This window comes from Emydura macquarii, unplaced genomic scaffold (assembly GCF_026122565.2).
Source record: "Emydura macquarii macquarii isolate MOO-44397 ecotype Brisbane River unplaced genomic scaffold, CSIRO-AGI_Emac_v2 contig_2897, whole genome shotgun sequence".
NCBI classification, from domain to species: Eukaryota; Metazoa; Chordata; order Testudines; family Chelidae; genus Emydura; species Emydura macquarii.
In genome coordinates, this window is record NW_027133034.1 from 2663619 (window position 1) to 2684065 (window position 20447).

The 20447-nt window shown below is 46.0% G+C and overlaps 1 protein-coding gene across 3 annotated transcripts in view; it reads left to right on the forward strand.

The window, feature by feature from the left end:
- Positions 1-20447, forward strand: part of SMC5 (structural maintenance of chromosomes 5) — an 81787-nt gene that overhangs the window by 54599 nt on the left and 6741 nt on the right. The window contains exons 18-23 of one of the 3 annotated variants that reach the window (XR_010923869.1): positions 180-305; positions 3623-3718; positions 4115-4219; positions 5547-5666; positions 7575-7856; positions 19447-19571. Coding sequence is in view for 2 of the 3 variants with exons in the window: in XM_067568819.1 (XP_067424920.1) it covers positions 180-305; positions 3623-3718; positions 4115-4219; positions 5547-5666; positions 19447-19626; positions 19726-19821 (723 nt within the window). In the remaining variant the exon portion in view is untranslated. Of the gene's footprint in view, positions 1-179; positions 306-3622; positions 3719-4114; positions 4220-5546; positions 5667-7574; positions 8208-19446; positions 19627-19725; positions 19822-20447 lie in introns of those variants that run through there. The other 2 variants (XM_067568819.1, XM_067568820.1) reach the window with 2 other exon arrangements.

Here is a 20447-nt window from a genome sequence, read left to right on the forward strand (position 1 = left end):
GGTGGTGATGATGGAATATGTGAAATTGATTGTTTTTGTCTTCAAGCTTTTTACTGCATTTCTGCCTCTCTCTAGAATAATTGAATTTCATGCAGGGTCACAGATGACTGACTGTAACTGAAGGCAGTGGAGTTTTCTTTAAAATAAAACATCTTTTTATTTTATTTTTTCTATAATAGCAACAAGTTTCTGACTTGAGTGAAAGAAAACATGTTCTTTTGGAGAAGTGCAAGGGACTGATGAGAAAAGCTCGGCAGGCGTGTAACCTCAGCCCTGATCAAGAAGTTCCAAAAGACTTTCAGACTGTAAGTATTAAAAAGAAAAGGCAATATTTTTAGAAGAGTGTAATGGTATAACATGAAGAGATACTTTCACTAGCTAAGGCTGTTCATTTTTTATAATCAGAACTATGCTCTCTTAGTGCACCTGCACCTAAAGCAAAATAGTTCATTTGTGAAAGCTAGAGGGTTAGATCCCAGTTCCTCCTTGCTTTCTGCCCCAGTTGCTTAGAGTTGTGGAGTGCAAGACAAAACAGGTGCATCTTCTTTCCCTTAGGGGCTCTTCCCTGCCTTCCTATGCCTTCTGTTTATGGGCCTGATTCAAAGCCCATTAAATCAAGTGGATCTTTCCATTGATGTCAGTAGGCTTTGGATGAGGCCAATAGATCCCTATTCTGATCCTGTGGTTAATCTCTTCCCTGTCTACTTTAATAAGGGCAAATGCACTCCTCCTTCAAGGTCTTTGTTACATAGCTTTGTAATTCTGCACATTCCCTTAAAAAAACAAACCACCCCCACCCTACTTCTCAATAAAACAAATCTGGAGTTTGTAAGCCAACCTGTTCTTGGAGTTATTTTGAGGCAGAATGTGTTAGGAAAAATTTCATTTGGTGACTGGGAAATATTTTAAATTCCATAACCTAAAATTTTGTTAAAAGTCAGAAAAGTTTTAGAGAGAACTATCATGGGATGAATTGTGTGTGTGTAATATCATGAGTTTTTGAAAGGGAATATTAGGAGTAAATAGGCTTGAAAATTAAAAAATGGTGTCTAAATAAATGGCCCAATTTTAAAAAATGTTGAGCACCCAGCAGTTTCAATTTAAGTTTTGGACACAGAATAGAATTAGAACACCTCTGTAGCCTGAACTTTGGGCATTCTACTGATTGGTTGTTTGCACTAACTTCTTCCCACCCCTCTCCAATTGCTGTAGTCCCTCTGCTGCTGGCCTTGCTTTTCTTGACCACAGTGCTCTTCTACAGCCTTCCCTCCCATCTCCTCTCCGTCAGTCTGTCTCCTCTTTTTGTTTGTCCTTTCCTGCATTCTTTGCTCTTTAATTCTTCTCCTTCTTCTGATTCTCCCATAACGTCACCTCTTTCTTTTTCTTCACTTTAAAATCATTCTGATATAAACACTTTCAAAATTCATGCTAGTAAGCTTACTTGAATGTTTATCTTGTCTCTTACTTCTCCACCCTGGACACTACCCAGGCCTTTCTGCTTTGTCTTCCCTTGTTATGTCATGTGTTCATTTAGATTCTCTCTTCTGGACAGGAAGAGTGTGTTTGGCTGGAAAGCACTTAGTGTACTTAATGTGTTTCAATAAGTAACATAATTATGATGAGAAAAACAAGTAACTACAGTGTCATTATACCCATTCTATTCTCCTGTAAATAATACTCTCTCAAAAGAAATATCCTTTTTTCTTTGTTTGTTCTATCCTCCATCTAACTTCATTGCTTGTAATATGTTTATGCTTCTCTAAAATAAGGCTTGGTTTTACAAAACCTTACTTGTATGAGAATTACCATATGAAGGACTGTTCATGTAAGGATTTGCTTGATCATTGGGCCCTTAAATTGTCATCTTCTCAAGAGTAGGGGCTATGCCTGTAAAGCACCATATGCACCTATGGTGCTATATAAACTTTACTACCTCTTTCCCCCCAAATTCTTCCTCCAGTAATTTAAATAGTATTTTAAGTTTAGTTCATTTTTACATTGTCATGAAAACTCTCATATCCCATGATCACAAAAAGACTTTCTTGCTATTTATTCTGTGCACAATAGGGGAGGGAGAGAATTTGTCAAGCTAATTAATCAAAATTCACATTTAACCACTTTTTAAAGGGAACAAATGTGGGCCAGATTCTCCTTCCTGATCCAGCCTCTTTGTGCTGCATAGGCAATACAAAAGGCCTGGAATCTGGATGTATCTAGCCAGCTGAGTATTCCTCCTGTGTGGGGAAGCTGTCATCTGGCATAGCCAGCTCCTGTGTTACCACCCCTTTCTAGGTGCATGACCAGAGTGCCACTGCACTCCAATAATTCTCAACTGGGGGGCTCTTGTGGACCATTGCCAGGTGACATAAGTTAGAGCAGCCCCAAGGCTGCTGTAAACTGTGCCAGGGTTGGGCTACTCCTGCACAGGCAGATAATTAGGGAGCCATAGTTAGCTTCCCAACAGGTCTCCATACCAAGGAGTTCTCAGGAGAGAATCTAGGCACTTAAATTTAAATGGATTGTGTCTTAATAAAGTGATTTAGCAGTGTCCTTGGTTGTCTTAATTTCATGCTACTTTTTAGTCTCATTTCAAACCTCTCTCAACATTAAACTATTTTAGAATCATAGAAGATTAGGATTGGAAGGGACCTCAGGAGCTCATCTAATCCAATTCCCTGCTCAAAGCAGGACCATCCCCAACTAAATCATCCCAGCCAGGGCTTTGTCAAGCCGCACTTTAAAAACCTCTAAGGATGGAGATTCCACCACCTCCCTAGGTAACCATCCAGTGCTTTGCCACTCTCCTGGTGAAAATGTTTTTCCTAATATCCAACCTAGACCTCCCCCATTGCCACTTGAGACCATTGCTTCTAGTTCTGTCATCTACTACCATTGAGAACAGCCAAGCTCCATCCTCCCTGGAACCCCCTTTCAGATAGTTAAAGGCTGCCATCAAATCCCTCCTCATTCTCCTCTTCTGTTAAACTAAATAAGCCTAGTTCCCTCAGCCTCTCCTCAGAAGTCATGTGCTCCAGCCCCCAATCATTTTTGTTGCCCTCCGCTGGACTCTCTTCAATTTGTCCACATCCTTTCTGTAGTGGGGGACCCAAAGCTGGACCCAGTACTCCAAATGTTGCCTCGCCAGTTCTGAATAGAGGAGAATAATCACTTCCCTCGATCTGTTGACAATGCTTGTAATGCAGCCCAATATGCCATTAGCCTTCTTGACAATAAGAGCACGTTGTTGACTCATATACAGCTTCTTCTCCACTGTAACCTCCAGGTCCTTTTCTGCAGAACTGCCTAGCCAGTTGGTCCCCAGTCTGTAGCAGTGTATGGGATTCTTCCATCCTAAGTGCAGGACTCTGCATTTATCCTTGTTGAAACTCATCAGATTTTTTTTTTGGCCCAATCCTCCCAATTTGTCTAGGTATTCTGTTGCTCCCCTCCAGGGTATCTACCTCTCTCCCCAGCTTAGTGTCATCTGCAAACTTCTTGAGGATGCAAGCCACCCCATCCTCCAGAATCATTAATGAAGATATTGAACAAAATCGGCCCCAGCATCAACCCCTGGGGCACTCCACTAACTAGCTAATGCAAAAAATTCTTTTGCTTTTTATAGGCGTTCCAGGATCTTCCAGACACATTGGATACAATTGACGCTTTGCTGAATGAAGAGAAATCAAGAGCCTCCTGCTTCACAGGCCTAAATGCTTCAGTATGTTTCCTCCAGTATTGTACTTACCTCCCACTCTGTACTAGAGCTCTTGGTAATAATAAGCTAGACAGCAGGAACAATGTGCTGTAAATGCCAGATTCTGAATCTATTAGAATTTTAAATAGGTTTTTCCAAAGGAACAGCATGTTCTCTGCCTTTTGTTTAGAGAAAAATAGTTGGTTAACCTGTAATACAGCAATGGCTTAGTTGCTTTTTGCTTCAAATAGACAAATGTATCCTGTTCAATAAATAAACAGTGCATATGCTACTTATTTTTATGTAAAGAAGTGCAGTGTTTACATGTGTATTTTACTGTTAAGATTTCAATTGATAAATATCTATTTTATCAGTTTGAAAGACTGTATTTTTAAAGGATGGTGCTTTTTTTCCTGACAGGTTGTGGAAGAATATAATAGAAGGGCACAAGAAATACAGCAAGTAACGGAGGAACTAAAGGAAAAGAAACAAGAATTGGAGAGCTATAGGCAAAACATTTCACAGGTAATTGAAATAATTACTATAGTATAATGAATGTAGGAGAAATATAAATGGGTATATACTTCTATTAAATTGCACCATATTCATTTAAAAAGACATTTCAAGTTTTGATGTTCTTTTATTGAGAGAGACAAGCTTTCGAGCTTACACAAAGGTCATCTTCAGGTCTGGGAAACTAACTCAGAGCATCACTGCTAAATACAAAGTGGAACAGATTGTTTAGCATAAGTAGCTAACACATATTTCAAGGGACTATTGAAGGTGAAGTGACCCATTTTCACCCCTCCAGTGATAGGGAGGAAGTGGGGGTTAGTGCGTTACAGATTGTTATAATAAGTCATAAATCCAGTTTCTATTTAGTCCATGATTTTTAGGGTCTAGCAAAGTTATGAATTTAAGCTCCCAGGTTGGCGTCTTTTGAAAGTGTTGTGTAGGTTTCCTTTGAGGATGAGGACTGATAGGTCAGATATAGAGTGATCGCTTTGTGAAAAGTGTTCACCCACTGGTGATAGGTTTCTTTTTGTCTTTCATCATTTTATCATTCGAGAGCATAGTCATAGTCTGGTTTTACCTACATAGTTGCTATTGGGGCATTTAGTGCACTGGATGAGGTATGCCATGTGTTGCGATAGGCATGCATAGGACCCATGGATTTTGAAAGGTGTGTTGGGGGTGTGGTGTTGATCATTGTAGCAGCGGAGATATGTCTGCAGGTTTTGCATCTCTTGTTCTGGCATGGTCTGGTGCTGTTTTGAACAGGTGTGTCCTGGTCTTTGGGGAGCTTGCTTCTGATGATGAGCTTGAAGAGGTTGGGGAGTTGTTTGAAGACCAGAAGAGGAGGTTCAGGAAAGATTTCTTTCAGGATGGCATCCCTATCGAATATGAGTTGTAGTTGTGTGATGATACCTTTTATAAGCTCCAGTGTGAGGTGACAGGTTACAAGTAGGGGTGTGTGGTCAGAGTGGGTTTTATTTCTGTATTGAAGCAGGTTCTCTTTGGGGTATTTAGGTGATCTACTCTGAGCTAATGATGTGATCTACTTCTCTGGTGAGCATCCTTGTTTGGTGAAGGCAGTTTTGAGTGTGCTAAGGTGTATATCCCGGACTTTCTCCTCAGAGTATACTCTGTGGTATATAAGTGTCTGGCTGTAGATAACAGATTTCTTGGTGTGTTTGAGGTGGTTACTGGGTCTATGAAGGTAGGGGTGGTGATCCACGGGCAATTTTTAATTTAAATTTTACTATAATAGTTAAATTAGATATTTGGTTAATTATGGCTTTGACAGTAAATTATTTCTAAGGTTGTTTTATATTAATTTCTCTATTTTTAGGTTAAAGAAAGGTGGCTAATACCTTTGAAACAGCTGGTTGAACAAATTAATGAAAAGTTCAGTGATTTTTTTAGTTCTATGCAGTGTGCTGGTGAAGTTGATCTTCATACAGAAAATGAGGTATGATTACATTTCCGTATCTATGAAAAATAACTTTTACAGTTTAATTTTTTTTGTGCTTAAATGCTCAAAAGGATGAGACAAAAAATAATTTGTAATTTTGTTCTGGGGAAAGAGGGCTCACCTACAGGCATTAATTCTAAGTCCTCTTGATCTTTTTAAATGAAAGTCTCCTTAAATGTCAGAACTGACTAATTTGCATTTCGACTAAAGGAAAGCAGGGCCACCAGCAGCTGTATAGTTCAGTTAGTCAGTCTCACCAGAGGTTCCAAAGCCTAATGGAGCTGAGTAACCCACTCATTCCAAAGACTGATTTGTCTATCACATTCTTCTTAAGGAGATATAAACCTTTCTAGATTCCAACTTTCTAGATGTGCATGTATCCTCTCTGCCAAAGCAAAACCCTCTGGAAAGAGCAGTAACTGTTGGAGCCACCCACATGCTTCATCACAAGAACCAAGGGGCTTTAAAAAATCCTTTTTGATCACTGCAGTAGTTGGAAACGGAAACCTTGGCTCTTCCTTGCCCTATATTCCTGGTCCTCCATTAGTTCTCGTATTTAGGTAATAGCCCGTTGTTAGCAATTTAACATTTAAAAAAAAATTGTATTTAGTTATTAGTTTTGCATTTCAGGGTGATGCTGCAAATTAATTGCCAGCCAAGAACTGATTCTACCACTCACAGTAGTAGAGATTGGCTTTCTTCTTGGTTACTGTATAGGTCTGTCCATTTTGGTCAGTATTTGGCAGTTCTGTGTTTTGGTGCAGCATCAGTCAGGTTTGTTCCACATTCAGTCATTTGTGATGAATTATTACGGTTTTGGTGATATTTGAGAAGCATCTTTTGCTCTTGGCTGTTGGTGGGAAAACAAGTATCTGAGGTTCCTTGGAGAGGGGCATAGCATAGAAGGGAGTGAAATGAAAATTAATAAAATACACTTTCATTAAGAGAATCAATTAAAATTATGATTTTAAGAAACATTTAAGTTACATAGACCTCTTATGTGAAACATGTTCTGTGTGATGGTGAATTAAACTGTACATTCCAGTCCACACAACTTACTGTTGCTTTATAAAACTACTGTAAATACTCAAATTCTCAGTTTTAAGAATGTTTTAAAATAGATAAGTAAAAAGTTGTTTGTTGAAGCTTCAAGGGTATGAATCTTTAGAGGAGAGGTCGTAGCAGGAAAAACTCCTCTTTTTATCTGAATAGTTCTGCAGTCCAACATCTCACAGAATTCTCAACATCTGGGCTCTTCTTCTGTCTCTGCAGCTCATGGAGTCTTATCAGCATTTTGGCACCACATTCCCTTCCTCTGTGGCAGCAGACAATTGCAGTTTCTTTTGCTCCTGCCCTTACTCCTTCTATTTTAACTCTTCTCCCTAGTGGGGAGCAATGTTCTCATTCCTTGGCATTCCTTCTCCTCCCTGGTCAATTAACCCTTTGGTGGTTTAAGCCTCTGCTGCAGCACCCTCTGGCCAGCTCCTTTGCCCCTTGCAGGCATAGCAGAGCAGCCAAGAAAGCATTGGGTCAAATCCAAGCAGTGTTATGTATGTGATGCAGCCTTCCCAGGCTCAGCAGGCAGCAAGTTGTACCCAGCCTTCCATCACTAACTCCATCAGGTCTCAGGACTATGTACTGAACAGGCAGGTGGGGTCCTCTACCCCCCAAGGTAGCCATGACTCAAGGGGGGAAAAAACGGACCAGGAACCCCAGTGCAGAATAGGGAGAGGCTCCAAAAGCTGGGAGGAACCTCCCTAACCATTCAGCTTTGGGAGTTTGTCACATGGGACCCCCTGCAGAACAAAGAGGGGAGGGTTGCAAGTCCTGCCCCAGTCTTAAAGTGGGTCCTGAGTGCTGTGGGGAAAGAAACAGGACTTCTGATCAGCTGCCTTTTTCTCCCAGGCCAACCAGGAGGGCTTTGGACAACAAGTTCCCCCTCTCCCTGGGAATGGAACCCAGTGGTGGAGGATTCTGAGACAGACTTCTTGAGAGGACACCAGGCCCTAAGGAAGGCAAGTTGCAAAAGGCCACAACAAAGCTGCAGCAGAACTTTTACTCTCCCAAAGCATGCTAAAAAGGTTTAAAAAAATTCTAAAAGGACTAAAAAGGAGAAGAAAAAGGACAAAAAATCCAGAAGATATGAGTCCTCTGACTCGTCTTCCTCTTCCTCCTGCACTGAGGAAGGTGAGCCGTCTGGCTATGAAACCTGATAAGGCTGCTATGAGTAAGCCTCAGAATAAATTTCTCCTGTTAAAATCCTCCCAAGACTGCAATACCCCTTCATTCCTCCTTCAACCAGTGATTTAGATGACTGGAAAAAGCCTAATAAGGGCAAGCATATTTTAACAAAAGCAACCTATAAATTATAGCCTATATGTTAGGCTCTATAAGAATGGTTATCAACCAGGGATACTCGTTCCTCTGGGGTATGCAGAGGTTTTCCATGGGGTACATCAACTCGCCTAGGTCAGTGATTCTCAACCTGTGGCTCATGAGCCCAAGGGGTTGTGGGACAGGTTTAGGGTGGTCACAAGTACAGGGCTGGCATTAGAGGATGGCAAGCAGGGCAATTGCCTGGGGCTCCACACTACAAAGGCCCCTGCAAAGCCAAGTACACCCCTCAGCACTGGGCAGAGGCGCCCAGGCTTCAGACTCCTGAAATGGATACAGTAGTCTGGAAAGGTTGAGAACCACTGTTCTAAAACATTCAAGAAACAAAGGGATACATTGCAGAGATACCTAAGATTAACATCGCTGGAACATCCCTTTCCAGGGATTTGGTTATTTCATCAGAAGGGGGGTTCTACCCTAAATAACCCATGGATAAGAAGAGGAGGCCACTCTCAAAAGGGCTTTGAAATATCCTCTGCCACTGTCCAAGCATCTCTGACATCTTTACAAGAGCATCCCTTTCCTGGCTGGCAGATGTCAAAACCTTTAAGGACAGAATTCACTCTGACTTTGCTCCACCTTAAAGAAAGTCACCCTAGCAATAGCATTTGTAGCTGATGATTCAATGGATGCAATGAGGTTCTCAGTCCAAGCCAGGACTTCCAGCTCAGTAGTCAGGCACCACCTGTGGCTCTGACCCTTGAAGGTGGAGCCTCACTCTAAGCAGGTCCAATGCTTGGCCAAGTTTACAGGCTCCTTTCTTTTTTGAGAAAAGCTGGATAAGGTGGAGGCTGACAATTCAGGAAAATCCTAACAGTCCTTCCCTACTAAGTGCCCTCGAGAGAATATAGACCAGTTTTCAGACAGAGGTGCCCCTTTTGCTCCTTGTTCTCACAGAGGCATCAGTAACGGGTTAATAGATTCCCCAAGGGAAAACAGTGTAATTGAAATCTAAGTGGAAAGTCCAGAGGGACTTCAGTCTCCTTCCCCCCCAGATTTAATTTATGACAAAAATCGCATAGGCCTCTACCAAGAACTGAAGCTAAGGGACAGGATTTCCCATTTCCTAGAGAAATGGTTTTCATCGACCACAGACAAGTGGGTCAGAGAAATAGTGAGTCAGGGATACTCGCTAGAGCTGTGGGCTCCACCACATCTGTTCTTTGTCCAGTCACCAAGTTCCAACAATCTGATAAAAACACTATCTGATCTAGAGTGAAATATCACATCTGGATATGGGAGTGATAGCAAGTGTTCCCTCAAAAGCAAGGAGGTAGAACTCAGCAAAGCACCTTCATTGTACAGAAGTGCACAGGAGGGTTTCAGAGCTGTTCTCAACCTCAAAAGGCTCAACAAGTGGGTGAAGAAAATAAGATTTCAGATGGAGACCTGGCTCTATGATGTCTTTCCTATCCCAGGGAGGCTTCTTGACTTAAGTAGATGTAGTGGATGCATGTCTATATCTCCTTCAGACCATGCCACTGCAGACTTCTGAGGTTCTCCTGCAGAAGGAAATAGCAGTACTGACCACCTCCATTTGGCCTTTTCTCAGTCCTCCGGGTTTTACAAAGATGATGGTGGTGAGAATGACGAGACTCTGGTCTCAGGAAAGTCACCTGTACCCCTTCCTGGACGACCTCCAGATCAGAGCTCCAGATCAATCACCAGCGCCAGATGCACGGCATTATCAATACCAAGAAGAGTTCTCTGGTTCCATCCACCAGAATAATGCACCTAGGGGCAGAAATAGACACCTGGTATCAAAGATCTACCCATCGTTAGAAAGGTGTCAAGAGCACAGTACAGATCCTAAAAATCCAGGAATTCCAGCCATACTGGACTTACTCCAAGAAGGCATAGACAGAGGTCTTCAGTCCAGTACCATTGAGCATTAGGAGTCTGCCCTTAGTAGCATTCTATTCACTAGATCTTTGGGATCCTTAGCAGACTAATTCACAGATAGCCAGATTCCCTTAAGCAGTCCAGTTAGCCAGACCAGCGATCACTCTTCCCAAAATGGCAAGTTTTAAGGGTCCTGATAAATCATCCTTTTTAGAGCCTCTGACTTCATTGTTAGCCTTTTATTTATCCATTAAGACTTGTTTCTTAGTAGCTGTCATATCTGCTAGACAAATGTCAGAGCTGGCAGTCTTATCTATAAGGAACATTACTGCCTGTTTCATGCCTCCCAAAATGATTTCCTTTCTGCTGGCAGCATCTTCCACAATTCTACCCACCCTGGATGGCTCAGGAGTCAAGTACCATATGACCCTCTTCTTTGGTCTAATGTACATAGTCATTTCAAATCTCTGGAATATTTGTTAATGATATGCAAATTTTACAGTTTGGGAATAACTCATCTGGCAGGAGCAAAAGGGGCGTAGCCAGACCTTGCAGCGCTAGAATGCTTGATTCACCTCCATGAGGTGCAGAGAAGAGAGCAGCCCAGATTCCAGAACTGTGGGACACACTGCTAGCAGAAAGGAAATCATCCTTAAGAAGTCTCCTATTAATTTAAAAAGTTTTTTTTTACGGAACTTATAATTGTGCAAAGGTCATACTTTCCATTTGTTGAAACTGCAGATATCTGACTCTGTAATAGCATTTGATTAACAGTTATCTTTTGTCTGCAACAACAACAAAAAAGCTGAGGAGCAGAAATGAGTATGCACAAATATTAAATCCATGTTTACATGCAGCTGGTACCATTTTAAAAAAAGGCTTAAAAAAAAGAGGAGGAGGCATAATGTCCAGACTTTTAAAAATTGCTTTTGAACTTACAATCACTTAAAACCCATTATGATATTAATAGCATCTTCTGAGAAAGGCTCATGGTTCTTGACAGAGAAGTGAAGAATCAGAAACAAAGAAGTGTGTTAATTGAATGCACTGGCTCTTGGACAAGCGGACATAAAAAAAAGACTTATGAAGTAGAATTATTTTTAATAGTGCCAAAAATGAGCAGCTACAAGTCCATCTTATCCCAAAAGCCCTTTAGATGAACAGAAATCAGCAGCCCAAATTTGCCAATCACAGTGTATCAATACAGTAAATCAAAGCCATTGACTAATGATTGTGGCTTGGTGTGATTATAAGTAGTATAATAAATAGGGTCTTCTCAGAAGGTAAGTTGGGAACTGTTGCATTAACTTTAATGGAATACATGGGCCCAAAGAGTCAAAGGTGTTGACTGACACTGTCCACAATTAAACAGTTTTAAACAAGGTTTGAGGTTTGGAATACAGAAACCTCAGCCTGCTTAGCACAGTGGCAAACATAATATTAAATCTTTTATTAAAGATATAGAGAAAGAAGGAAAAATAGTTAAACCATTTGAAATGTAAAGCATTAAACAAGGGTTCTCTCTTCGAGAGTTGCTCATATGCATTCCATTATAGGTGAGTGCGCGCCCCGTGCACGAGTCTGCGGAAGCTTTTTTGCCCTAGCAACCCCGGCGGTTGGCCCTGGCGCCCCCTGGAGTGGCGCGCGTATGACCGCGTGGGCCCCCAGTTCCTTCTTTCCGCCCGTGACGGTCAGTGGACCACCTGCCCCTTGCTTCTCGCAAGTAGCAACCTCCAACCTTGTAGATAAGTTTTTCTGTTCTTTTATAGTTAGCAATAGTCATTATAGTGTAAATAGAGATTAGTGTAGATAGTTAGCCCTTAGGGGCTCGTCCTTAGGAGCCACGCCGGGCTCCACGGGGTTCAAACCATGTGCGGCCTGCTCTAAGGTGTTCTCCACCAGCGACCCCCATGATCGCTGCCTTAGATGCCTCGGGGAACAACACCGAAAAGATAAATGCCACATTTGCAAATCTTTTAAACCCCGCACACAAAAGGACAGAGACGCTCGCCTCCGGGCGATCCTGATGGAGTCGGCACTCCGTCCCGACTCGGAGCCATCCAGATCACCGACGGCACCGAGCATCTCATCGGTGCGCAGCGCTCCTTCGGTACCGACATCGGCACCGCACAAGACGGCACCGAAAAAGAAGAAACGGCCGATGGCCGTAACTATGGATTCCCCCCTGCGACCGGCACAGCAGGGGGTGATACAGGAGATGCCCCAGCCCCGTGCCATTGAGGTTGTCCCGGCACCGGCATCTCCTCGTAGGGAGCCTCCCCCGACCCCGAGGGGTGGGGGAGCGCCCCTACAAGGGCCGTCGATGCCGGAGGCGTTTGCAGCGGCACGAGCCCTCATGGCCTTGCCTACGCCTCCGTCCCCCCTCGGCAACATCCTCCCCCCCCAGCTCCGACCACGAGTCGTCGAGCTCCTCCAAGTCACGGCACCGGGCGTGCTCTGGAGGTTCCCGGGAGACCCGTGCCAGCTCCGCAACCAACATAAGACTCTCGGAGCCACGGCACTGGTCAGCGTTGCGGGGAAAAAACCGGCCAAAGGATACTCGGCACCGCTCCCGCTCATCCTCCAGCTCCCGGCACCAACCATCGCCGGTGCCAGACAGCTCGGTGCCGACAAGGGTTCGTCGCTCCCGATCCTCGGAGCACAGTCCGGTGCGGATCCCGGTGGCCCAGATACAAGCCCGGCACCGGTCTAGATCCCCGGATGCGCACAGAGACAGGCGCCACTCCCGTTGGGTCAGCCGGGCTCGGTCGCGGACTCCGAGCCCTTCACGCCCCTCGGCACCGGATGCTCCTGCATCCGCTCAGCACCACCCACCGGCACCGAGGGCGCGAGATCGGTACAGAGACAGCCCGCGGTACTGACCTCTCAACCCGTTCCCGCAGCCCGACACGAGCCCCGACACAGGCTAGCCCGGAGAGACGCCGCTCACGTAGTCCGAGGGGCCATAGCGGGAAACATTGCCGCAAGACTCGGAGGTACTCATCGTCCTCCAGCAGCTCCCCTTCACGCCGGCACGGCAAGCGCCGCCATCGCTCCCCCTCATCGTGCAGCATATCTCCAGCTGAAGGGCAGCGCAAAAGGAGCCGGAGATCTCCAAGCCCGGCTCATACAGCCATGGAGCCATACCCGGCACCGGGGCCGGTACCGACATGGGGGCAGGGGCCATGGCAATGGCCCTATTGGGGACCCTGGCCGCCCCAGATAGTGCAGGGTACAGGGTCACTCCCCTCTTCATCAAAGGCTCAACCTCCTCCTCCACCTAAGAGCCCACAATGGGATGACCAGTCGTCCGAATACGAGTCGGACCCTATGGAAAGACCCTCCACAGGTCCCCTGCCGCAGTCCTCTTCTTCTTCTCCCCCTGATACAACTTCCAGGGACCAGAGGACCCCGCTGCCCGATTTTAAGGCGCACCAAGAGCTCCTAAAAAGGCTAGCAGAAAACCTAAAAATAGACCTTAAGGAGCTCTCGGAGGAGGAGGACCCCATTTTTGTCACTCCGGCCTCTTCGGGTCCTTCCAGAGTAGCGCTCCCAGTACATGACCGCTTACTCAAATTGGTCAAGCCTATCTGGGAGACCCCTGCCTCGGCAGCTTCCACATCAAAAACGGTGGAGCGAAAATACTATGTCCCGCAGCAGGGGTTCGAGTACCTATATAACCACCCAGCCCCGGGCATGCTGGTAGTGGACGCTGTTAATCAGTGAGAACGGCAAGGTGCCCAGGCTAATACTCCCAAAAACAAAGAATATAAAAAATTGGACCTTTTTGGGAGGAAGGTTTACTCGACCGCTGCTCTCCAGCTCCGCATAGCCAACCACCAGGCTCTTTTGGGGCGTTATAATCTAAATCTCGGGTCATCTCTCCAGAGATTTACATCGGCCCTACCCCAAGACCTCGCACTGGATTTTACCACCTTGCTCCAGGAGGGGTCAACCATTGGAGGAGCTATGCTGCAGTTGGCCAGTGACGCTACAGACGCGGCGGGCAGAGCCATGGCATCTGGCATTGTTATGCGCCGCTCGTCCTGGCTACAGTCCTCCGGCCTCTCAACTGAGGTACAGCAGGCAATTCAAGATCTGCCTTTTGACAGCACAGGCCTGTTCTCAGAAAAGACGGACAATAAATTACACGCCCTGAAGGACTCAAGGGCCACTCTCAGGTCATTGGGCCTGTATGTACCTCAGTCCACGAGACGCCAAGGCAGACAGCAGCCCCAGAGGCAGCAGCAGACCGCTCCTAGGCTGCCCCCTCGACCACCACAACCCAGGAGAGGTCGGGATCGGTTCAGGCAATCCAATCGCCGAGACCGCCCAGGCCCTGCCAAAGGTCCCCAAGGGCCGCGGAAAAACAATAAGCGCCCTTTTTGATGGGACGCTCGAGAGCAGCACTTCGGCCATCCCCACGGCCCTTGTAGCCGATCAGCATCACACCCTACCCTTCAGAGACAGGCTTCGGCCTTTCCTCCGAGAGTGGCAGGGCATAACCTCAGACCGCTGGGTGCTAAGTGTGGTGCGGAGAGGTTACGCCTTGCAGCTGTCGGCTTTCCCGCCGGATTCTCCCCCTACCCCGTCCCTCTTCAGGGACCCCTCTCACGAGCAACTCCTTCTCCAGGAGGTCCGCTCCCTGCTCCGCCTAGGGGCAGTAGAGGAAGTCCCTCCTACGGAAAGGGGCAGGGGGTTTTATTCCCGGTATTTCCTTATCCCCAAGGCAAAGGGCGGACTCAGGCCTATTCTGGACCTTCGCCGTCTCAACAGATTTATCAGGCGACACAAGTTCCACATGGTCTCCCTGGCCTTCATCATTCCTACATTGGATCCAGGGGATTGGTATGCTGCTCTCGACTTAAAAGACGCATATTTTCATGTTTCTATCTTCCCTGGCCACAGACGTTTCCTACGGTTCATGGTAGCTGGTGGCCACTACCAATTTTCAGCCCTCCCCTTTGGCCTTTCCTCGGCGCCCAGGGTCTTCACCAAGTGCATAGCGGTGGTAGCGGCCTACCTGCGGCGCAGAGGGGTTCAAATCTTCCCCTACCTAGACGATTGGTTACTTCGGGGGAAGTCCAGAAGTCATGTAACAAACAGCTTAGCCCTGACATGCGCAACCTGCAACAGACTGGGGCTGCTCATAAACGAGCAGAAATCCACGCTGACCCCAGTACAGTGCATAGAATTCATTGGGGCCACCCTAGATGCAGTGCAGGCCAGGGCTTTCCTTCCACAGCCTCGGTTCCAAACCATGACTGCCATCATTTCCGAGTTACAGAGATTCCCCACGACAACAGCCAGGCACTGCCTCCAGCTGTTGGGGCACATGGCGGCATGTACATATGTGGTGAGGCTGGCTCGCCTCAGACTCAAGCCCCTTCAGGGGTGGTTAGCCTCAGTTTATGCCCCAGCCAGACACACTCTGAGCAAGGTAGTTACTGTCCCGCCCCAGGTCCTGGCGTCCCTGAACTGGTGGACAGACCCGAGACAGATAATGGAAGGAGTCCCATTTGCAGACATTGTCCCCTCTGTAACACTAATTACAGATGCTTCCGACATCGGTTGGGGGGCCCACATGACCCACGACCTCAGTACACAAGGTCGCTGGTCACTACAGGAAAGAATGCTCCACATAAACATTCGGGAGCTCCGGGCAGTACTTCTAGCCTGCAAGGTTTTTCTCCGCTTTCTGAAAGGAAGGGTGGTGCAAGTCCTTACAGACAATACCGCAACGATGTTTTACATCAACAGGCAAGGGGGAGCACGCTCTTCGGCCTTGTGCCATGAGGCGTTGCAGCTATGGGACCTTGCGGTGAGGTACGACTTCCATCTGGTTGCCTCTCACCTCCCAGGGGTGAGGAATGACGAGGCGGACCGCCTCAGCAGGTCGTTCTCACCCCGCCACGAATGGTCACTTCATGGGGAGGTTACAGCGTTTCTCTTCCGCAAATGGGGAGTTCCCCATCTGGACCTCTTTGCCACACTACAGAACAAGAAATGCCCAATATTTTGCTCCCTGCGCGGGCGCGAGCAGAACTCCATTTCGGACGCGTTCCTAATACATTGGTCGGGGCCACTACTATATGCCTTTCCCCCGATCCCACTGCTTCCCAAGGTGCTCTTGAAAGTCAAGAGGGACAGAGCGGATATCATCTTGATCGCACCGGCATGGCCGAGACAGCACTGGTACAGTATGCTGCTCGACCTCTCCATTGCCACACCGATCCCGCTCCCGAGACGCTACGATCTCCTCTCCCAGGAACAGGGTCGCCTGCTCCACCCAGACCTGGACTCCCTCCACCTGACGGCATGGAGGCTCCATGGCTAGCAGAGGGAGAGAGGGCGTGTTCGGAACAAGTCCAGCGCGTCCTGTTGGGAAGCAGGAAACCTTCCACCCAGGTTGTATACCGTGCAAAGTGGAGACGTTTCAGTTACTGGGCACAGTCACATGGCATTTTGCCGCTGGACTCCACTATCCAGGCCATTCTAGACTATCTCCTACACCTAAAAATGCAGGGCCTAGCCCTGGTCTCCCTAAGGGTACATCTGGCGGCCATCTCGGCCTTCCATTGCCCAGTGGAGGGGAGGTCTATCTTCTCTCACCCGATGTCCATCAGGTTTCTCAAGGGCATAGAGGCTGTTCCCACAAGTTCGTGAACCTCTGCCTCTCTGGGACTTAAATCTAGTCCTCGCTATTCTCACAGGTCCCCCCTTCGAGCCTATGGCTACATGCCCACTTCTGGTCCTATCGTGGAAGGTAGCCTTTCTGGTAGCCATTATATCAGCTAGGAGGGTCTCCGAGTTAAGAGCCCTGACCTCAGACCCTCCTTATATGGTCTTCTATAAAGATAAAGTGCGACTGAGACCGCACCCGGCCTTCTTGCCTAAGGTGGTGTCCCAATTTCATTATAACCAGGATATCTTCCTCCCCGTATTTTTCCCCAAACCACATGGATCGGAGGAGGAGCGGAGATGGCACTCATTGGACGTCAGGCGAACCTTAGCTTTCTACATAGACCGGACCAGGCCATTCCGGAAGTCCACGCAACTCTTCGTCGCAGTGGCGGACCGCATGAAGGGCTCACCTGTCTCCACCCAGTGCATCTCCTCCTGGATCACCACTTGCATCCGCACCTGTTATGAGATAGCGAAGGTACCACTCCCGGGACCGATTACGGCGCACTCAACCAGAGCCCAAGCCACCTCGGCGGCTTTCCTGGAACGAGTGCCCCTGCAAGATATCTGCAAAGCTGCAACCTGGTCATCGGTCCATACCTTCACCTCCCATTACGCCATCGTGCAACAGGCAAGAGAGGACGCAGCAGTTGGCAGAGCCATGCTGAGAAGGGCTTCTCGCATCTGACTCCTTCCCACCACCAAAAGGTATGGCTATATAATCACCTATAATGGAATGCATATGAGCAATTCTCGAAGAGAGAAAACAGGGTTACTTACCAGTAACTGTTGTTCTTCAAGATGTGTTGCTCATATCCATTCCAAACCCACCCCCCGTCCCCGCTGTCGGAGTCGGCAGAAAGAAGGAACTGGGGGCCCGCGCGGTTGGCAGCGCCCTATATGCCGCGCTATACGTGCGCCACTCCAGGGGGCGCCAGGGCCGACCGCCGGGGTTGCTAGGGCAAAAAAGCTTCCGCAGACTCGTGCACGGGGCGCGCACTCACCTATAATGGAATGGATATGAGCAACACATCTCGAAGAATAACAGTTACTGGTAAGTAACCCTGTTTTTTATTTTAGCCATATCCCATGTTCCCTTTCGCTTTAGCTGTAGAGAGATTTTAAAATGAAAAACCTCCCTTGTTTGACAGTCTTAGATGGTGGTAACTTCTATTTTAAGGAAAAGAGAAAAAATTGAGATGGTCTGGAGCTGGAGTTCTTGCTGTTGTTGCTAAAGTTTGATCCAGTGTCCTAGAAGACACAACAGGACACATACTCTCACACCCCAGAAGGGAAAGAAAAGATCATCAAGAAGATGGGGAAAATGCAGCTTCTGATTCTGATGTTGACTCTCAGGCTTGGTCTACACTTATCTGGCGATTTGGTGGCAGTCAACGGGAGTTACGCAAGCTACGCAGAGTAGCTTGCGTAATTCCCATCGATTGCAGTACTTCTGTTCTGCGCAATGTCTTCACTGCGCTGCACCACTTGAGGAAGTGGTTTTAGTATGTCAACTTCCTGATTGATTGAGCGGGCCTACACTGACCGCTCAGTCGATCCAGATAAATTGATCTGACGGTGGCGACTTTGCCGCCGTTAGTGTAGACATACCCTCTCTTGCAAGCTCATTGTTGGAAAAACACATACAGTTTTATTAGCTGGTCCAAGACCTGGCAAAGTCATATCAGCATTGGGCTGTTTAGGGTATTGCTTTTGAATACCTTTTTGGTCACTGGCTCACAGGAGCATTTCAAAATATACAGGCTTGGGTGGCTAAGCCAGACTCTATTAAACAGAAGGCAAAAGGAAAGGGATAGAAAAAAGACAAAATAAGATGGGGAAGGAAAAGGAAACATGGCAAGGGGCAACAAAATGTAACATCCCAGGTGATGGCTGGGATTTAGCCAACGCAAGTGGAAGTGGTGATGTTGTGTGTCTCTGTCTCTGGCCCAGTCTAGTCAGGACATGTCTCAGGATTAGGGTGACAAAAGCCCAGCCATGTTACAGTGGATCCAGGGGTCCCAAGAATAGTCAGAGTGGAAGCTTTGAGGATAAGGCTTGCTGCAGCTGTTGGCAAATAGATTATTCAGCTAGTTTTTCCCAAAAACTCTTTTCTTTTCAAGTATCCCAGAAGGAAGTGGTGGGCAGAATAGCCCCATCCCATCATTATTTTGTTCACCAATTAGACCTAATTTCTAACATCAATTTTGGTCAATTGATTTTTGGTCCCACACTTGAATGTTTACCAGGTATGCTCTTAACACAGTCCTTGAGTTAAATCAGAAGGCGTTTTGTTTAAATTAATTCAGTTCTGCTGTCTCCCTTTTTCACCTTTTCCCAACAGCATTTATTATTATAGGTTTTTGTGACATTTTATAAACTTTCACTCACTTTTCCAGTTGTTTAAAATTAGAGTAAATTTGTAGGCCCAATTATTACAACAGAACATCTCATGAAACATTAACTCTTATATTCATTTATGATTTTATTTATGAAGAACCTTGCTGCCAACGTTCATTTTGGTTGCTATACAATAATTTAGTAACAAGTGTGTGAAAAAATTATTTATAAGAACAAAAATTCTAATAACTTATCCTTTTTAAAATTATACATCAAGTTGGTTAGCTGTGGAATGGGACAGAGAAAAGTTCTATGTGTAAAAAGAATAAATCAATGCTAAGAGAGAAACCATAGTTTAAAACAGAATGAAAGAATTTATCTATAACTGATCCTGAACACTTAATTCTCTTAATGTAGGATGTTCATAAAATTGTTTCCTTTCACTTTTGCTGCATTGTCAATTAAGATTCACTATAGGAAGTTGTAGTTATGTAATGTTTTCTGCCTGCTTCCACAGGAAGAGTATGACAACTATGGGATTCGAATTAGAGTTAAATTCCGTAGTAGTACTCAACTGCATGAACTGACTCCCCACCATCAGAGTGGAGGTGAAAGAAGTGTTTCGACTATGTTGTATTTGATGGCTCTGCAGGAACTCAACAGATGTCCTTTCAGGGTTGTAGATGAAATAAATCAGGTACGGTCACTACTGTGTGAAAGTGTTTTATTCCACAGGAGTTCATAGTCACCAGAGGGATTGTAAAAAACGATAATACTATGATTTCTTTTTTTAAAGGGAATGGACCCAGTCAATGAGAGGAGAGTTTTTGAAATGGTTGTGAAAACTGCTTGTAAAGAGAGCACTTCTCAGTATTTCTTTATTACACCAAAGGTGGGTGACTGAAAACTAAAGAAAAATAATCTGTCTGGCACATGTACAAGAATCTCTCTCTCTGACTTTCTTTGATAAAAGAACAAATAACATTGATATAGGTGCTATATAATTGTCATCTGGTTTGTTGATCTGAGACTGACAGGGATGAAATAAAGGGGACAATCTGCCCTGTTATAATACTTTTAAGAGTAGTTGTGGCTAGGCTCAACCAACTCTGTTCCAAGTCTCAGCCTCTTAAAGAGCAGGCATTCTGGGACTTGTGGTTCCCTGGGACAATAGTAGAAACTGAAGGCTGGAAACGGGAGTGCCTCGAGACAGTGATATGGAATAAAAGGCAAGCATGTAGCTCAGACAAAGGAGAAAGATCAAGGTCAGACAACTTTCCTTAATAGTCAGGTTGAGCACTTAGGAAGGGCCAGTGCTACAGTTCTAGGAAGGAGGGCTGCAGAGAACTCTGCCTGAGGGAGGAAAGACTATTCAAATCTGAGCACAAGGCTGATGGCTTACAGAACTTGAAAGGGGACTGCTGCAGTCTTTGGAAGGAGGGCTTCATAGAATTTACTGACCGGGGAAGTACTGCCTGTGCCTGCGGCAGCCAGCTGCATGGTTTGTTCTGACCAAAA